Source organism: Sorghum bicolor, chromosome 2 (assembly GCF_000003195.3).
Source record: "Sorghum bicolor cultivar BTx623 chromosome 2, Sorghum_bicolor_NCBIv3, whole genome shotgun sequence".
Classification (NCBI taxonomy): Eukaryota; Viridiplantae; Streptophyta; class Magnoliopsida; order Poales; family Poaceae; genus Sorghum; species Sorghum bicolor.
The window spans coordinates 56,864,735-56,886,188 of NC_012871.2; the positions used below are offsets into that span (position 1 = coordinate 56,864,735).

General features: G+C 42.1%; 1 protein-coding gene across 1 annotated transcript; it reads right to left on the bottom strand.

Moving 5' to 3' along the window:
- Positions 3,739-5,635, bottom strand: LOC8065372. The gene is made up of 3 exons (XM_021454790.1): positions 5,470-5,635; positions 4,621-5,118; positions 3,739-4,534 (listed from the first exon to the last, which is right to left on the bottom strand). Exons 2-3 carry the CDS (start codon positions 5,093-5,095, stop codon positions 3,906-3,908), a joined length of 1,104 nt encoding a protein of 367 aa, XP_021310465.1. The 5' UTR covers positions 5,096-5,118; positions 5,470-5,635; the 3' UTR covers positions 3,739-3,905.

Sequence of the window (21,454 nt, forward strand, 5' to 3'; positions counted from 1 at the left end):
ATAATTCCCAGTGGTTCAGACTGTAAAAGACCAAACACACATGACCTTCTTCATGATGGCAATCATTACCATGTGTTGGGTAATCTGGGGCGCAAGAAATGTGATTTGATTTTTAAAGGAACACAATAATCAAGCCTCATGGACTGCAAGAGAACTTTTGCAAAGGAGATAGGTCTGGTTTCTCTCAGAATCAAGTCCAGTTTATCAACAGCTTTGATACATGGCGCCAAAATCTGTTCTAATCTTTATAATGTAATTTTACTGTAGGGTCTCTGCCCCTCCAGGTTTCTCAAAAAAAAAAAACTCCACGTAAGTCTGATCACAAGACATGATATAGAAAAAGAGTTTTATTATGGTATCTCTAAATAATTGTGGACCGTCGATCTTGATGGCTACAATCACATATTACCTCTTATACATAAATATATATTTTTATTTTAAGAAATAAGAAAGTAAGCAAATTTTAGGTAAAAATATCTATCAATTGGATCTATCATACATGCAACCGTGTGAGTTTAATTGTATGGTTAGGGCCTGAAGGTTTCATGACTTATTTTCCAACGTATCTATATTTTAGAAATAGTGCAGAAGAGTTTTATTCTCATGAAACTCTCTCTACTCTCATAAAACTATAATCATCTCTCTCTTCACTAATACAGTGTCACATCAGTATATTTAATATGCATTAAATTATAATGAAACTCCATTGAAACTGGTCTTAGTTCCTTGAAGTCATAACATGACATGTGATGTTTCTTTAATTAAATTGACCTATCTGTAGTTGTAATTGATGTCAAGGTTAGTTGTATCTAAATGTTAGCCTTTTTTTTGTACAAATGTAACAAAAATGGAGGTGTATTTTTTTCGCGAGACATAGTTGTTTATTTAAAAAAATTAGGACATGTTGGTATTTAAATTATTTATTTATTTATTTTTATAATCCTGACATTAGTATTTCTATGACTTAGTATTTTGCAAATGTAAACATTAGTATTTTTATAATCCCAATATTAGTATTTTATATAATCCTGGCATTATTATTTTTATAATCCCGACACTGGTATTTTTATGATTAGTCATTAGCTTTTGACACTTATTAGATTTATACCATCAGATATGTTCATGTCACATGTTCATGTACATGACATACCTCTACTATACGGTGCCACGTCTGGCAAGGCTGCTACACCAGTTTGGAGTATGGTGCTGTTGCATGCGTATATGCTCATATTGTACACGTGCACCCGCATATGGCAAGAAACAAGCAATTCTTAAAATAGATATCCTGTACACATTTGTTATTTGGTTGCATTTTTTGTTTTATTTTTCTAAATATTTTAATTAATTACTAGTTACTTAATTATTGCATGTATTTCATCAAAAATCAAGGGCTAAGCTTTATTTGAAATCTTATCTCCTATAGAGTACTGTTTGTAACTTAGCAAGGCTCATAGAAAAAAATATGAGTCCTGAAATTCAGCATAAAAATACAAAAGATATGGATATCAATTGGTATTGGCAGAACCTAATCATCATTGATATTGATAATAGCTAATTGGAAGCCCCAAAGGAACCTCTTTCTTAATCGTCCTTAGGTACACTAACCAGGAAAAAAGAGAGATACTAGAAATCCACATAGAAATCGAAGAGGTATAAACATTCATTGGTAGACTCTAATAATCATCATGATAATAATAACATTAGATCTATCTACTTTTTTTCTAAATAGTTACTCATATATGTTATTATGTGAAACAACATAAAGTAACCACCAAAATATGCATCTAAATTCCCATTCTGCCACCTACCTCGAAGGCTCCACCAGCCAGCGTTACCACCTGGCAACCACACCGGGCTTCACCTCGGTCCGAATGCCTAGTGCAACCAGCACACAAACAAATCTATGCTGCCCGTTCGATGTGGCCATCCGGCCCAAAACAGGACACTTCTAGTGGGATTTAAGTCCAATACGTCAAAAAAACAACCTCTCTGGTAGAATATCACAGTGGCCAAGCCGGTGGCCCATAGTGCACCTTCTTTCAAACGGCCTAGCTTTCCATGCTTCTGGCCCAACCGTGGTCCACCGTAGGACTAGGGGTCCAACCACCCTAGATAGTAGGCTAAGGTCCACGGCACACACACCTCTTTCTGTACACTGGCCGCCACATAGTGCTCGTCGAGTGCACCTGGCGGTCCTACCGCCACGGTTAGCAATTCCACCGCCCAACACTATAGCAACTAGCCAAGTGCTTATTTTTGCACCACCATCTTCACAACCAATTTTAGTCATTCTCAAGACGTTTTGCAAACATTTGAAAACATGCTAGCCTCAAGTGTTGCCCCACGAGAAAACACCACCTTATGTCCATGTTAGATTTTTCACAAACCATTTCACAAAAGGTTTTCACACTATTTTTGAAGGTGGGCCATCAATCAATGTAACACTCCAGTACTCCACCAAGATCTTTAGATGCAACCGATGTTAGATCAACATGTCAGAGTGTGCTCTAAGGTGTGTTTCTTGGCTTCTTCAATCAGTGATGTGGCAGCGCCCAGGGGGCGCCGGGAGACCGCCTGGTGGGGTTAGCCAAACACACCAAATGGGCCTGGAGCCCATGCTATATCCACTTGCCTTTTATATGATGAGTTTTCACCAAAATTCTGCATTTAAATATCTTTCTAAGTATAAGCGAAACTAGGTCATTTATAAACAACATTTGCTACTTGTGATGTTGATTTACCTTGACTTTGGATGCAACCAACATTAGATCAACATGTCAGAGTATGCTCCAAGGCGTGTTTCTTGGCCTCTTCCTCTTCATAAATCAGTGATGTGGCAGGGCCCAGGCGGCATCAGGCGACACTAGGTGTGGTCAGTCAACCCCACCAAATGGTGGTTAGTCAACCCTACCAAATGGACCTGGAGCCCCTGCTATATGCACTTGCCTTTTATACGATGAGTTTTCACCAAAATTTCTGCATTTAAATATCTTTCCAAGTACAAGCAGGATTAGATCACTTATAAACAAGATTTGCTACTTGTGATATTGATTTATCTCGACTTTGGTGGAATGTTGATATTGAAACATTTAGTGACCATTAACAACTCGTTAATACTAGATAGAGATAGGATGTCATGGACTTACCCTATTAAAAGTCAAAACTTAAAAAATCTGACAAAATACAATCCTTAACTCAGTTTTTAGGTTGTCAATATCGCGTTGGCCAATTTTAAACCATCCTGTTTAGTTTCCACGGGTATAGATTTTCTCAAAAGCTAATTTTCTTAGACTATAAATAATATATGCATATGCATTTCAACCGTCTTGATAAGGGCTAAACGATAGTTCTCGATGAGATCATAAATAATTGGATACTATCGTCATCTAAAAATAACTATTTTCTAAAATTACCAAAAGTCAAACTAACTTAAGTCTGATTATCTTTAACTTTATAAGAAAAATGTAATACCATCTATGACTTTCTATGATCTATCTAAAAATCACATTAATTTGGTGCTTTTTTTACAAAAAATGGTTAAATCTGGAATAGTTAACTTAGAAGTCTAGAAGTTAATTTATTCTGAGATTCATAAATATTAGTACTTTTTATAAATTTGGTCAAATTCAAAAAAGTTTTGACTTAAAACAAGTCTATTTCTTTAATTTATTTTGAGACGGTGTGAGTATTGTGAAAGATAGTCAAGCAAGCATTGATGATGGTCTAGACGAGAACTACTCATATAAATAATTGAATTCTGAAAGCATACCGATCGTCAAGCATGCATCTATTTGATGCGTACAACAGAGCAGATCAACAAATCAAACCGTTCCCTAATAATTTCCCTAAACCCCTAGCTAATTACCAGTAGTAATTTCTCACTACTCCTTGAGCGCTGAAGACTCTTAAGAGCTCCCGCAGGCGCCAACGGTATTCCCAATCTTCCTCGACCTCCCGCCGCACCACCGCCGTGCCGCGCCGCCGCCTCCCATAACGCCGCCTCTCATGGTGTCGCGACCGGGTCCCTCATCCCGTGGCCTCTTCTCCCCTGCCGCCGGCGCCGCTAGATGCCTCCTTCCCCGGACCGCCTGGACGACCCTGAGCAGCAGCATTATGCCCTCCACGTTGAGGTTCCACCACCCGAGTCCAGCGCTGCCACCGGATCCACGGCGGGCGGCGTCGCGCCGTGGCGCCGCCCGGTTCGTCTCGATGGCGTCGAGGAGGTCCGACACGACCGATTTGCTTGGCAGCGCTGCCGTGGAGGGCCGCGAGCTGGTGCCGGCATTGGCGGCGCCGCCGCCGGTAGTGATGGTCAGGTGCCGGCCGGGCTGGAGCACGCCGGCTAGCAGGGATCGTGTAAGCAGCTTGACGACCGCCGACGTGCGGACGGCGCGCTCCATCTGCCTGGCGCGGTCGGACGGCGCGTCGGCGGCGGCCTGTCCCGCCGGCGAGGCGTGCGTCTTGAGGCGCTGTATCCTGGCGTGGGCACGGACCCACGGGTTCGTGTTCAGGTCACCAGCAGGTTCGTCTACACCTAGAAGAACGAAATTTGTCAGATGCATTGATGGCATAATTCCAAAGTACCGATCGTGGCCGTGGACTTGAACATTCAATTCGTACCATCGGCGGCGGCGGCGGCAAGGTCGTGGTACGCGCAGAACCGCGAGAAGATGTCCGCCATGGTGGCGCACTTCCTGTCCGCGGCGCCACCCGCGGCGTCGGGCGGCACGACGACGGCGTAGAAGAAGCCTGGGAGCTCGAAGACGAAGGCGCGCGCGTCGATCCGCGCCACGAGGGCGTCGCGCGCCAGCATCCACTGGTGGTCGCCGACGGTGCAGGTGGCCATGGACACCGGGAGGCCCTCCACGCGGGCCATGCTCAGGGACAGGCCCCCCGACCGGAACAGGTGCGCGGCCTCGAAGCGGTCGCCGCACAGCACGAAGAGGCGCACCGCCGCGCCGCCGCCCGACGCGCCGGCGTCGATGGACAGCAGCTCCGTCTCCATGCCCGTCCGGTACTCACGCGTCCGCCCCACCCGCAGCGCCGGCCGGCCCGCCGCCGCAGCACCTCCTCCTCCTCCCTCCCGAGACGCCATCCGCACCCGGCCGGTTGGCAATGCTGCTCGTTGGAAACACAGATCAGAACTAACACCGCACGTTGCCGTGGTTCCACGACGAGCAAGTGATGCGCTAGCTGGGATGCATGCATGCATGGAACGGAAGAAACATGCACGCACGACGTCGACCGGCCGCCGATTCCGCACGACGTGTGCATGCTGCACTTCCCAAGATACGAGTTCGATCGACTATTTAGCTGGCGTACGTCTGGCAAGCGGGTATCTATACACAGATATTTATTTTTTCTCAGATATTTTGCATGATCGATCATGCATGCCCTGGACCCTTGTACACGTTAACAGTATAGATTAGAAGACCACTGTTAATGTTTATACTACTGTTTAGTGCTTACCCACGATCGAGAGGGTCTTTTTCCTTGCTTGAAGGTAACACGTCTACCCAGCTCGCTGAGATCTTGACGCGATGTAGAAGAAAGCTTCAGGTATTGCTGCAAAGCAAGGGAGAGGGGAGGGGGGAGACACAGGTATCAGAGGAGAAGGAATAGAGAGAGAGAGATCGCCGCTGGGTGGTACGAGGCTGAGGCCACTCTTAAATAAGACTGACCTGCACTGCAGGTGACGCGTTCGCATGCAACGCGAAGGCCAAGGGCGGGAACGACGGCGGCGAGGAGTCTGCAAGTGCGCGTGCGTACGTGGGAGCAGCGGCCATGCAGGAATGCATGCACGCGCCACGCACGCCGCGGGGGACACCTCGCACGCGCCCAGCGCCCGTGTCCTCGCCGCGCCCGCCACATCCCGGGCCCGCACCGCAACACGTGGCCCCCACGCCGCGACGTGGCGGACGCCCCGGCCACGCGCCCGCCTGCGCTGGCCCCCCGGCGTGCCGCGTTGCGCCGCTCGCTCGCCCGTGCGACCGGGCCGCTGCTCGCGCCGGCCCTCCCCGCGCGCGCGCCGCGAGCGCCATCGAGTTCGCATGCCCCCCGCCCGGCCGCCCTGCGCAGCTTTTGCCAACTTGCACACAGGCGGCGAGACCGCGAGATCCAACACTTTTTACGCGCCAACACCTTGGAGCATTATTTCAGCTGCTGCAGAGTTGAAGAGAAATTTACGGCGGATCCGATCCGTGGATCGTCAGGGAAGAAAACATCTCGACGACCGTGGCTTGGGAGACGATTTGTACGTAGTACGTGAATGCATGCATGTATGTGATCCAGCGGCTTCCAAATCCTGAGAAACCGGCAACGGCAACAGCTACTCTGGTGGCCTAATTTTCGTGATGATGTCGTTTTCATCACCTGGAGATATATAGGAATTTTAGTTGATAGTGACGGCTTTAGGTAGGGCTAGCAGGGCAACTACCTATCTATATGACGCAAAGTTTGCACAGTCGCAGTCGTATATATATATATATATATATATATATATACACTACATGCTTTTGTCAACTGAATAATCAATAAACACGTCTCGCTAAACAACAAGCACTCCACTATCTCACTAGAAACATCTCTAATGGTCAACTCTAAACAAGCAGATGACACACGCGCACACAGCTTCATCAATGACATGCATGAGTCCTTAAACTTTTTATAGATTCTTACTTGGATCCTCGAACTAAAAAAGTGATAATCTAAGATCTTGTTTAGATGCAATTTTTTTTAAGATTTTGACACAGTAACATTTTCTTTTGTATTTGATAAATATTATTTAATTATGGACTAAATAGATTTAAAAGATTCGTCTCGCAGTTTACAAGTAAACTGTGCATATTTTTAATATATATTTAATGCTCATGAGCCACAAGATTTTATGTGACTGAGAATCTTGTAAACTTTTGGATTTTTGAGTGCATCTTGAAAGGATCAAGATGCCCAAGAGGGGGGTGAATTGGGCTTCTCTAAAAATTTAAGCATCCTATAAGCTTCAATTCAACCCCTTGTGCCTAGTGTGATCTAGAGAGCTGCCGGATAAAAGTTTTGCAACCTAGTTCCAATCCTATTCTAGCATGGCAATTCTAAGAATGTAAAAACACAAAGTAAATGCTAGAATGTAAAGGAGTAGTGGAAGAAAGTGCTCGGCGATGTTTTGCCGAGGTATCGGAGAGTCGCCACTCTCCACTACTCCTCGTTGGAGCACCCGCGCAAGGGTCTTGCTCTCCCTTGGTCCGCGCAAGGACCAAGTGCTCTCTACGGGCTGATTCTTTGACACTCCGTCGCGGTGAATCGCCCAAAACCGCTCACAAGCTTGACACGAGCCACCCACAAGACCTCCGAGCGGTCTTCGTGCCTCCAATCACCACCGAACCGTCTAGGTGATGGCGATCACCAAGAGTAACAAGCAAAGAACTCTCACTTGACCCAAACAAGGCTCTAGAGAGTGGTGGATGCACACTTGACTCTTGGAACTCACTAGAGAAGGATTCTCTCAAGAAATCACTCAAACCTCAATCCTCTCTAGGTTCTTGCTACTCTCTTGCTCCACAACAAGTTTCTCTGATGTTCAAATGGGCAAGAGACCTCTCATGGACGAGGTGGAGGAGTATAAATACTACCCACGAAGTCCAAAGGTCGGCCAGCCGTTTTCCACTGAAAACGGGGTCACCGGACGCACATTATGTTGCACCGGACGCACTGCACCGAGCGTCCGGTGCTCCATAACGGCTAACTGTACTTGCTTCTGACAGGTCACCGGACGCTAACTTCCAGCGTCCGGTGCACCGTCCGGTGCTCCGGGGAAACTTACATGCTCCCTGCGCATGGGACCGGACGCTACCCGGTGCGTCCGGTGCTAGCGTCTGGTGCACAGGGCAGGTTTGCAACCTCCATGGGTAAGGGACCGGACACTGCCCGGTGAGTCCGGTGCCAGCGTCCGGTGCCTAACCCTAAGCACGGCACTGTTCCAACGGCTAAGGACCTCACTAGACGCACTCACTGAGCGTCTGGTGCAGCGTCCGGTGCCCCCTTGGGCACCCTAACTTCGTCAAAACGCGATCGCTCCAAAACGAAGTTAAAACTCTCGATCTAAGGACTATCTCTGAGCTGCCTAGTGCTAGGTTTACCAAGTGTGCACCACACTTAAACCTAAAGCCTTGCCTAAGTCAAGCTACTAGATCAAAGCCCCTCTTAATAGTACGGTCAAAGGAAAAACAAGTCCTAAACTACTCTAAGTGCCCTTCTTCACCATATGGCACTTAGACCTAGTCTAGTCTTGACGATGTCCATCCATCATTTGAAAACCGAAACGATTTCCACTATTAAGTAGGCATATACGTCCCTGTCCATCGAGTACCTATTTACCATGACCTTACCTATGACTTTGCCTCTGCAAAACACACGTTAGTCATAGTAATCAACAATGTCATTAATCACCGAAATCATTAGGGGGCCTAGATGCTCTTTCACATCTAAACAGGCCCTAAGTCCTCAATCTATTGTTAACTATCACCTAGATCCTCCAGTTAAAACGTGACCATCTAGGTCCTTAAACTAATGTCGCACATAAAATAAATAGTTCTTGATTGAAAATTTTCAGGATTTAACAAGGGTTCGATGAGACAGCTGGTCTAATGGGTTGATTGTTTTAGAATAGAAAAACATTAGGGGTGGAAAAGAAAAAAAGTTTTTTAGGATTAAAAAATTTGAAAATGTACCTTTAGAAGGGCTGTCTCTAAAGAGTTATATAACTCTTGGCTTGAGATTGTACAATTAGTGTCTACTGTGCAGTTCTCTGCGGAGGAAGATGAGATGATTTTGGAAGTTTAAATCGTCAGGCATTTACTCTTCTCAGTCCCTTTATAAGATCATTAATTTTAGGGGTATTAAACCGGTCCATGTTTCTGCAGTTTGGTGTCTTAAAATTCCCCCTAGAGTACATTTTTTCCTCTGGTTAATCATTAAGAATAAAACGTTAACTAGGGATAATTTGGCTAAAAGGAGGAAATTAGATGATGAGAGTTGTCTTTTTTAATTTGTTCCGAAAAGGAAACTATTCAGCACCTTTTTTGAATGTGTGGTTGCTAAGCAATGTTGGGTCATTATGTCTGATATCCTAGACTGCAAAGTTGGTGGGAACATGTTAGAGATAGGGAAGTTTTGGTTAAGTAATAAGAAACATGTTCTGGTGAATATGATGACTTCTGCTGTCATTTGGTCTATTTGGAAACTAAGGAATGATTTATATTTTCAGAGAATTGGGTGGAGGAGCATGGAGATGCTTCTGTTCAAGGTTACTGGGCTTCTTTTGAATTGGGTAATCTTGTGTCTAGAAGACAAGAAGGAGGTACTGATGGAGTACATCAACAAGATCAAGTTGGAAGCTGGCAAGACTCTTTGGATACCTTACAAGCAGCTAAACATCACGTGAAGATGCTAAAGGGAGATGGTGGTGAAGAGATCTGCGACTTTCAGAAATCAGAAGATCTGGTGCTTGATAGAGGCATGCCTTGGTGGAGGTCTCTGAACTGGCCGCTTAATATGGTCTGACTGATGTAGCTTTCCAATTGTTTAGTCTGGGTAATAGTCTAAAGGTTTTCTTTCTCTGCTGGTTCTGGACGTTCTCAAGGCTTTTTAGTGAACGTGGCTTGCTCTGTCCTGGTGGACAAACTTGAAGGTTTTCTTTCCTGTGCTGTAATGACTCTTGGTCTTTTGATTAATACAAAAGACTGGGGCTCTTTGCCCTTGAATTCTAAAAAAATTGAAAATGTTTTTCAAAATATAAAAACTTAAGGATTCAAAATAAAAACATGATTGAAATCCCAATTCTCAAGATTCTTGATGGGATTTGAAACTCCAACTGGTAGCCTCGCATGTAGCTCTCCCAACCACTCAAACCCCAAAGACATTTGAGATTGTATGGGTGATATTTTAACTTAGTATATTGACTTTTTCTAGACATTATTGGTCTCATCGAGATATAGAACATTAGTTTTGGTTGTTTCCGGCCGGTATTTTGGACAATTTAAAAAATTGTAATTCAAAATAGTATACGTGGAGTTGAGCGTCAAAATTCAAATCATAAATTGTGATGATTGTTTGTTACCATGTCATGACATATTGTAGCTCGTCGTATGGAAATCCCTCCATTTACGACGACTGCTTCTAGATCTTAGTGACGGACACATAATTTCCATCGTAAAGTCATACTCCCACCAAACAACATCGTAAAACAGATGGCTTAGCGACAAATTTAGCGTCGTCACGAGAAAATCATCATAGAAGGTCATACTTCTTGTAGATCTCTCGTACTAGAAACAACACACAACCTATGGTCTTAACTTATTTTAAAACATCACCATTAATTACTACAGGTGTTCAGTGCATGCCTCAAAATGTAATATAACCTATGGTGATGACCACAAGGGCAAAGGGTTTTTGTGGTGAAAATTTTTATCATAAAAGATTATTTTTTCACCACAAACCAACATTTATGACGACTTCTTTAATCGCCACTAGTCACCATAAGTACTCTGCCTCACTAATACTCTAAAGATACTTTTTGTTCCCCCATAAATTGCCATACTCATTACTCATTAGTGATGAATTGTGGTGTCGCTAGTAAAATGGCCATTTGTGGCCCCATTCGTTGTCACAAAACATATGTATTAGTGACAAAAAAAAGCTGCCACTAATAGTGTTTTACTGGTGATAATAGTTGACACGACTATAGAGTATTTATAGCAATTTGATCATCACGTTTATATGTAAAAGTGACGAATTATATGGTCACTATAGACTACATATCAGTGACCAAAGTTTCATCATTATAAAAGTTTATTGAGTTAATATTTGTTCTCACTGTTTTAGTTCCATATGTGTCTAGTTGATCGCTACAATTTATTTGGGAAGAAGTGACACCTTATCTACACAAATATATTTTATTTGTGATGTAACTCATCCTCACCTATATATTACAAAGGCAAAATTTTTCCTCACAATTTGATTCTTTTGTGAAGAGGAAAAATTTTCACACAAAAATTTTTCCTTTCATCAGCAAAAACATATCATTTGTGAAAATCTTAGTTATGACCAATTTTGTCACAAGATAAAGTCTCAATTGTGTAAAGCAATAAATGTTGTGGCAAACAATTTATCATATCATCCCTATTGTAGTGACAAAAAATAGCTCGACAAATATACATTGTAGCAATACAATTCTCTCAACTGCAGAACAATAATATTTATTTCAATAGTTCTTTATCTATGAAAAATATTGCAATCAAGCAATATACAAAAATTAATTATACTTGAGACTCTCAAAATAACGCACCCACTACCGTCAAATCTCAAATAATTTATCCAACTATTGGTATTAAACTCTAAGATGGAGACGGCTAAGCACCAGAATGAATGCGTGCAAAGAAATCTGCTATTTGTTGATCAAGTTGCTCTATCACTAACTTCTCCACTTTTTGTTCGACACAAAGAACTAATTAAGCTCATCATGTTGGGATTGTTGTTCTTCTTGTAACTGTGTATTTGTTTTGACCATCATTGATACCCAACATTCCAATGTTGCTCAGTAGCATATGCACGTGCTCGAGCCCAGCTTCACACTATTTAGAAGCCTTGATTTGTGCCTAAAATCTGACCCTTTCCTTGGCCACTCGGTTTATGGCACGAATGCCAACAACACATAAATAGTTTGGCTTTCAAACAAGAAACTAGTGCAAAGTGTCCCACTATTAGCATGGTCATATAAGAAATCTTTTCTTGATGTGTCCTAGCAATGTCACGTAGTTTGGTTTGCAAAGTATAAAATAACAGACTAATTAAGAACTTATATACTTCGTCCATACTTGTAATTCAAGTCATTTTGGATAACATGTTCTCAAAAACATAACCTTGACTTCTTATTTTTATAAAAAATTATTGCAAAGTGATATATGTATATTTTTATGAAAGAACTTTTCAAGACAAATCTATCTATATGGTTTTCATATTTTCGAACTCGACAACTTAAAAGTTATTTGTGGTTTATATTTCTAGTATTTAACTCATGCCTTGCCCAAGATAACTCGAATTACTACAATGGAGGGAGTACAACGACAATAAAAATGTTTATCTAATGAATAGTAAGTATGAGCACGAATTTGCTCTAGGATAGTGTAACATGCATGCAAATGTCCTCAAAGTTGGTGCTGTTTAAAGAAATGCATACATGTCATATAATAAATAAAATTTTAAACAAATTAAATAATATATAAAATTTACAGGCAGCTTAATGAAACAAAAATTTTCATGGTTAGAGATATACCTTATCATATATTGCAAACACATCATAGTGACTAGAATTTTCAACACATTTAAAAAACAATACATCAGAAACTACATTACATAGATAATAACCATCCTGATATATTGACCGGTGAGCATATATTTAGCAAATAAATTGGCTTCAACATTTAATCATGGAACCACTATCACGTTGCCTAAATTAAATATCTGCCGAGAGGACTTGCACACTCTCTCTTGACCTTTCACGTGCATCGAAGATGTACCCAAATCCACACAAACCGATGTATTTGACCACAAATTTCTCTCTTGAATCTCATCTTTGTTTCCTGTGTAGTAGACTTATGAAAGGTTGAACTATACAATTGTCGTGAAACTAAACAAACGCTTGTGTTAGCTTCATGTGCATACCCTGTAACCTGCATGTACTCCAGAAGCGATCACCAGAAGTGCAAATATACAAAAGGTCTTATTCTTAGACTCATACACCGACTCCCGAAGCAAATCATCGGGTCCTAATGTTTGGACCCGATATGTTCTCCGAAAAGAGCGCGTGGGAAGCATATGTGCATTGTTTCTCTTCCTCACGCATCGTGCTCGTGCCTGCAGCCCACGAAATGGCCCACAGTGATGCAGCCCAGAAGCCATCTATATGCGACCCTAGTCGAGCTCGTCGGTGCCACCCTCAGCTCCATCTCTGGCAGCTCTCTCCCTCCCTCGTATGGTTGTCTCCAACTCCAGTGGGCTTAGAAGGAAGAGAGTTGGGGGAGGCTGGGAGGATAGGTGGTTGGACGGTTTAGGGGAGATGGCAGCAGTTGCGACAGCCGGGCTAGGTCTAGGGCAGGGGTGTCGAGGTCGCCGATGAGCATGGCCATGGCGGTGACGATAGGAGTAGGTGTGGGGAGTAGAAGAAGGAGGCTATTGCGAGCGCGCTAGGGCTCGCTAGAGCTTCGACGTGCTAAAGCCATGCCCGCAGCGGGGGCAGGGGAAAGGGCGAGGCGAGGAAGATAATCAGTACCTAGGCCGAGCGGACGTCAGGTGGGCTATGAAGGGATGTATGGGCCGAGCGGGAGAGGGTGAGGCCGGGAAGAGAAACAATGTTGGCGTGCGGCTTCTATCCGATTGGTCGGACGCTAGCACGACCTGACTCCCAATGCATAGTACCTTCTGGCTTCCATATGGTATTATGTACTATGTATATTCCTCTCCTCCTCGATGGATCCATCTACATGCCATAGCCATTGGGCGCCAACACACGGTGGCTTGTGAGGGCATCAGACCCATGGCCATTGGTCTAACGGGTGTGTCAACCGGTTTGACGACCCCAATTTTGCTGCAGTGAGGAGCCAATGACTATTTGCTCCAAGGGGGCTTATAAGTACAAGGTGGCCGCCCCTTAAGGTGGCTCTCTTGTCACACTAACCTATTGAATACCCTCGTGAGCCTAAGAAAATACCTCCCACTCATCTCTTTGCTTATTGCTTGATCTAAATATAGATTGGGAGTGATTCTAGTGCATTTGAATTAAGTTCTTGCATCTAGTGGCACTAGTGATGGAGTTGAGCTACGAGATTCTTGTTACTCTTGGTGGTTACCATCAACTAGATAGCTGAAGGCAATAGAGGATCATTGAGTGGCTTTGGTGATTGTTGCCGGCTCCGATCAAGTGATTGTAAAGGGCTCTAGTGGAATCATGGTGACATAGGCACAAGTTATTGGTGTGGCCGAATCTTGGGAGAAATATTGTGTCTCTGTGTGTGTTATGACCTTGTGATTGTATTACTTGCTGTGGTGGTACAATATATATTGTGTGTAGGTGATGGAGCAAGAAAAGGCATAAATTCACTTAGCAAAACTACTCTATACGTTGGTGAACTCAATTTAGTTTTTGAGCCTTTCAATTCATAATTAGTTAAGTTCACTTTTCTTCGGGATTCAGAAATTTGGTCCCCCATCGGAATTTTCCATAAATTCCGCTAGGGACTGGAAATTTCAATATCCGTGTTTTAATCCGCTGCAGAAGCCCCCCTATCCGTGTTTTAATCCGCTGCAAGTCTGATTGCTTCCATTTCCACCGACTGTTGACGTTGGTTGTCCACATTGGAGCACAAAGACCACTACTTAACACTAGCTTTTGCAAAAAAAAAATTATGTTGAAATGTACATGATAAGAATGCTTAGCAAGAAATCCACACTGGGTGGTTACAAATTTCTATTTTGTAATTAAAAATGCTTTATTTTATAAAGATTTTACATCAAAAATAGGAAATCACTACCATATACTCCCTCTATTCCTAAATAATTGTTGTTTTTTGTTTTCATGTTGTATGTTTGACTAGATTTATAGAAAATATGTGTAATATTTGTATCTCCAAATAAATATGTTATAAAAATAAATTCAACGATGTATTTAATGATATTAGTTATGTACCATAAATGTAAATACTTTTTGTATAAAATTAGTTAAAGTTATTTCTCGATAAATGACAACAACAGTTACTTTGGGATGAAGATAATATTTTCTAAAAATATAATAATATGTTTAGAACTGGAATTATCTAGATTTTTTTTAGAATTACATAGTACCACACAGACACTTAGAACGCCCGCACATTCAGCCCTATGAACACATATATGCAAACCCTACCCATATGAGTACCTCCGAAGGACTGAGCCGGCATATCACAAGATTCACGAAGTCACCACAAGTGTCTCGTTATCAAGAGGGACATTGTCTACCACTGAAAACATAGCGCCATTAAATTCTAGAATATGTTTTTTAAAAAAATACAAGGCATGTTCCACCATAAAAAAATCCAATTAGCTGATCTATAACCAGTTCACTATCTAGATCCTATTTGTGAGGGGAGACAACAAACATAGCAAGTGAGCACTAGAAGCCAACGTGGAGGGTATGGATCTGTGGTGACCGGTGAACAACTTAATTAGTTTGTGATATATAAGAATACATTTTCGAGAATAGACAGTTAGCACATTTAATACTTATGTACTCCGTATACTCCTTGTATTAAATTAATAGGCTATTTAATAAGAGCAAGCACAAAAAATAAACTATAATTAATCACCTATATTGTTCGCTTGTCTAAAAAGTCACGGCTGAAACTGTTCGCTGATTTATTGTGAGAGAAAAACACTGTTGGCTCGCAGGAAAAATACGACTTATAAAGCCTTGTTTAGTTCCACTGGGAAATTTTTTGGGCCGCTATAGCACTTGTTTTTGTATGTGGCAATTATTGTCTAACTATAGACTAACTAGAATCAAAAGATTTATTTCACAAATTATAGATAAACTTAGCAATTAGTTACTTTTTTATTACATTTAGTGATCTATACATGTATCGTAAGATTTGATGTAACGAGGAATCTTGAAAACAATTTAGTTTTTGGGTGAACTAAACAAACCTAAGGCAAGCGAACGGAGCCGTGTTGATTGAATTAAATACCGCCTCTCTCACAAAATAGATTATGTTTGTTTTTTACTTTTAGACATAACTGTTTGTCTTATCCAACTTTTTTATATAAATATTATTTATTTTGTTATGACTTATTTTATGATTAAAGATACTTTAATAATAATTAATTAATTTAATTATTAAAAAAGGCTAAATAAGACAAATGGTCAAATATGATGGTATCTAATAAAATAAAAAAATGCCATCATCTATGGACCGTGGATATACGCTTGGAGGACATACCCACTCGTGTTTGACCTTTCACGCGCATGAAGGTGTACCCAAATCCATACGAACCGGCATATTTGACCACGGATTCCTCTCTTGAATCTCATTTTTGTTTCTTCTAGTAGATAGTGCTATTAAAGGTTGAACTATGCTACAATTGTCGTGAAATACAAACGCTGGAGTCGCGTGCGTACGCGTAACCTGCATGTACTCCAGAACCGATCGCCGGAAGCGCAAATATACCCAAGGTCTTAGGTCTTATTCTTGGACACGTACACCGACTCCCAAGGGCATATGTCTTCGATCAATCATCCATTGAATTCGTTTTGAGAAGTGTGGAAACACACATCTCAATACGAAACTACTTTGAAATGTGTGTTTGTACACTTCTCAATGCGAATCCAATAGGTGAGAGAGCGAGGGCATATACCCTTAAAGGGCAATGCAGTCATGCACAGTACCTTCCAACTGTATATACTCCAGTATATTCCTCTCCTGCCCGTGATAAGAATTAAAGAAAACGATGGATCCATCCGCGCGTGCAGCAGAGCAGGTCCCGTCCAGATTCGAGATGCACGCTGCTACACAGGAGAGGAGTACCCCTCCAATTGCTCAGGAGCCATCTCGCGCTGCGTTTGACCCATGCCCTGCAGGCTGCCGCCGCTAGGCGCGCTACTAGCCGCCCGCCCGAGGACGTACACGGCAGCGGTGGTGATGTCACACACGTAAACGGCGGCGGGCCCGTCTCGACGCACGCACCACCTGGAGAGCTAGAACCGGTCGCCCCCGCCCCGCGCGACCGCGAAACCGCGGCGGCGGCTGCTGCCGGTGCCAACGCTGGAGGGTGGACGCGCGTACTACGTGGGGTGCGCGGGCGGACGACACGCGCGGTGCCGGCACGGGACGCGTGTCGAGGCGCGCGGTGGCGAGGGGCGGGGGCGGGGCGGCGGCTTTCGCCTTTCGGAGGGCGGAGGGCCGTCGTCTGACTAGTCTCCACCTCGGAACTCAACGAAACGGCTGCGCGGTTGGTTGGGCGGGCTGGACGGAGATGGATGCATAGGATGGGATCACCGGTGGTGGTGGTGGTGGGCCGCCGCTGCCGGCTGCCGCCGGCCGCATGGGCGACTCTACGGGGCTCCGGGCCGGGGAGCCGCCATCAACTGCCAGACAACAAGCCAGCCAGCCAGGTCAAAGATATTTCCCCGGAGGCCCATCCGTCAGTGACTGCTCTTTGGGTCATGGCTCGTTACATTACATGTGGCCCTTCGAAGCGCGGGCTTTGCTCATGCACGTACGTACGACATCACCTCTTCGTATGTCACTTCTCGACTAATAACTGGTCTGCCGGAGTAGTACTAGTGAGGCGAACGTCGATGTCCTGACTTTTCCTTCCATCCAAAATCCAAAAACTTTTCAAAATTCTCCGTCACATCGAATCTTTAGACACATGCATAGAGTATTAAATATAAATGAAAATAAAAACTAATTGCACAGTTTAGTCGAAATTTATGAGACAAATCTTTTGAGCCTAGTTAGTCCATAATTGGACAATAATTAACACAAACAAACGAAAGTGCTACAGTGTCGTGAAAAAAATTCGCCAAAGAACTAAACAAGGCAGTGCTGGAGTAGTACTTTCACCATTTTCACCCAAGAATCTGATATGGACCGGTCTTATTTAAGGTCTGTCTCAATACATAATTTCATGACACAGTTAACAAAACTATAAACTAGGTAACCGAGCCATATGAGTTTTATGGAGATGAAACTTCTCTCTTTATATGATAAAACTCCTTCATTTAATGACCCTGTCAAGTCAGTAATATTGCTTATATGACATCCTATTTAATGTGCATGACACTCCCTTAAAACATGCATTGAGACAAGTCTAAACTCTACGTAAGGGCAGGTACATTAGTACACTACTACTCGGGTCTTATTTAGATCATAAAGTTTTTAGATTTTAATATTATAGCTTTTTTATTTTTATTTGAAACATATTGTCCAATCATGGAGTAACTAGACTTAAAAGATTCGTCTCGCGATTTACAGGTAAATTATGTAATTATTTTTTGTTTTTATCTATATCTAATGTTTTATGCATATGCCGTAATATTTGATGTGACAGAGAATTTTGAATTTTTTTTTTGTTTTTGAGGTGAACTAAACTAGGCCTGGGTCCATGCTAAATTATAAAATATTTGACTTGTTGACTACATATCAATGGTTTTGTATGCCGTCTCATTTAGTGCCATGTAAGATTTTTGTTGATGGGGAGAAAAGAGAGAAGAAAGAACAAGGCCATTGTTTCGCGAAGCAACCGCCGCCTCATGAACTAAATTTTAGAACTACGAGATAACTATTCTACCATTTGTATGAGTCATTGTTAGGACACTCATAATGCAAGACTCTATCACAGAGTCCAAGACACTTAATTACATATTATTTATGGTATTTTGCTGATGTGGCAGGATATTTATTGAAGAAAGAGGTAGAAAAAATAAGACTCCAAGTCTTATTTAGACTACAAGTCCACATTGTTCGAGGTAATAAATAACTTTAGACTCTATGATAGAGTCTGCATTGTGAGTGTCTTTATAATGTAACTTAGAACTTTACTTTTATTTATACCTAGTAATAAATTGTAAAAGTTTTAGGTCACCATAAAATTTTGTTCACTATGAAATTCTGTTCACCAATCGACTGTATAGGACTATGATTCTTTACCTAATATTTAATCATAAAAATTTTAGTCTGCCCGCTTTTTCAGTCCGTCCATAGTATATGAACACAGCCCGGCCGGGTCGAGTTCGAGCAGAATACGGAGTCCAATCCGTTTCCAAAATTCAACGATGCAACAAATTAATCACGGCAGCAATGCATCCAGCTAATAAAAATCTGTTGTAACAGAGAACGTGTAAATCTTTATCTAATATTTAATCATGAAAATTTCAGTCTGTCCACTTTTTTGTCCGCCCATAAATAACAAATTACTTAATATTTAATCATAAAATTTCAGGCTGTCTATTTTTTCTGTCCGCCCATAAATAACAAATTAGGAAAAAAATTACGCAAGCCCGAGAACTTGAACCTAACACCTGACGAACCAAAATCTACCTAGATACTAGAAAATCAAGAACATAAATAAAATCGTTCTTTACTTTTTTAATCCTTAGCAAACAATTATAAGAGTTTACGTAAGTCTAGCGGCGGGAGCGTCATGCTAGAATGATAGACAGGAACCTTATGATTAGGGTAGGGTGTCGTGGGAGGTTGGTGAGGCAGTGATCCTGTATGAGGTGTCAACTGCGAGTGCTAGAAGCTCAATGGAGAGGGAGGCATTGTATGAGGTAGTGGACGCAAACGAGAGCACGATTGGAGGCGGCGCCGGTAAGTAGGAAGATTGATCATGCAGTTTCCACCCATACGATCATTCTCCCATAGCAATGCATGGTTATATTTTGTATATAAATTAAAGAATTTTAAGTTACTACGAGATAACTTAAAAAATAACTATTATACCGATTTAAAACAACCATCGCAAAAAAAATGATGTCGGTTAAGTCTTAAAATTATGTGACGCTACATAAAACCGCCTATGAGAGACCAATGTATTTGCCTTATGTTTCACTCTTCTTTTACGACAACTTAACGATCAGTTGGATGAGAGAGAGAGGCTCAGAGTGAGGACAACGACAATCTTTGGTTGCAAACTTCTTCTTTTTTTAATCACTTTGGTTGCAAACTTGCAATCACATAATCAAGTGTTACACTTGATCAACAGACCAACCCAAACTCGCCACGCTAAGCTCACTGCACATGACGTACTGGGGCCCCAGGCCCACAAAGGCAGGCTCAAACAGAAAAAAGATGTAGCCCAACACAAGAACACAGTACCTCCCGGGCAGCCGGGCTCGCTGTTGGCCGTTGTCCACCCCAAAGGCCGAAGCGTGGTGCAGCAGTGCAGCTAAGCAGGCCGCAGCATCCCGGCGTCATCTCATCCCTAACTAGAATACAGGTGGGCTTGCGAACCTACGTTTATATAGGTTTGATTTTGTGAACAAGGCCTTGTTTGGTTCCTAAAAATTTTTGCAAAATTTTTCAGATTCTCCGTCACATCGAATCTTTAGACATATACATGGAGTATTAAATATAGATGAAAATAAAAACTAATTGCACAGTTTGGTCGGAATTGACGAGACGAATCTTTTAAGCCATAATTGAATAATATTTGTCAAATACAAACGAAAGTGCTACTATTCCTATTTTGCAAAAAATTTTGGAAGTAAACAAGCCCCAAACCTATTGTTGCAGCGCAATGAAGGAGTACAACCGATCTTATTGTTAAAAAAAAGAGTACAACCGATCTTCTTTCTTTATGAAATGTACAACTGATTGTTGAAAATGTTTTTAAGGACACACTATATATATAGCCGTTGTCGATTACAGGGCACTGGGTATCCTCATCGAACCTATAACTTGATCTCCAAATGGGGTGATTAGAGCAACTGCCCGAGGAAAACTCCAACCTAGAATACTTCCCCATCAGTTTGGATTATCTTCTCTAAATTTTAGACCTAAAGCTCCAACAGATGATCTAAAGTTAGCTCTAAATTTTAGCCTAGCTCACATTAGAGCTTTAGACGTTAAAAATAAGCTAAAATGTTATAAAGTTTTTAAAGCTCTAAAATTTAGATGAGACGATTTAAACAAATCTTAGGCAAATAAGGCATAGCCAAGATATATACAAAAACTGATATAATCTATTATAAACTACTAGAAAATCTACCTTTGTAAACCGATTAGGCTGAAACTCTATATATAACACTAACTCCCAACTATATAAAGGGGCATGGCAGCCCTCTTTGGAGCAACTTTTCTATAAGAATCACTACTCCTGAGCTAAACAACAAATTCCGCACAAGTTTTGATAGAAAGCAAACAAAAATCACTTCTCCGTTTACACTAAGAGTTGTGAGCAAAGAGTTCCTCACCGCTCCTCGCCAAAATCAATTCTAGAATTATTTCTTATCTGCTCCTCACTAGAATGAACTAGAATCACTCTATTAGACAATCAATGATCGGAGCTCAGAATCAGGGAGCACAACTCTACAAACAGACTAGAAATCCCCTAATCGTCACATTAAATCAATGCATCTGCAACCCTGCATACTACGCATATAGATCCACTTACTCTAGACGTAGGTCACTCTTTGTTTAAACCATCGTAAATCTGTGTCTCGGTGACTACTGATCGGCGTTAAAAAAAAAAGAATTAGTGCGCAAGGTAGGAGAATTCAGGCATCAATTTGAATATACTGGATGGGCTTCTGCAACAACGACGGCATCAACGACATTGCTCTTGGCCCAATGATCAGTTTGTGCTCATGGGACTTCCACTTCCCCATGGACCACGCTCTTTTCCTTTGGCAGCCTGGAATTCATCG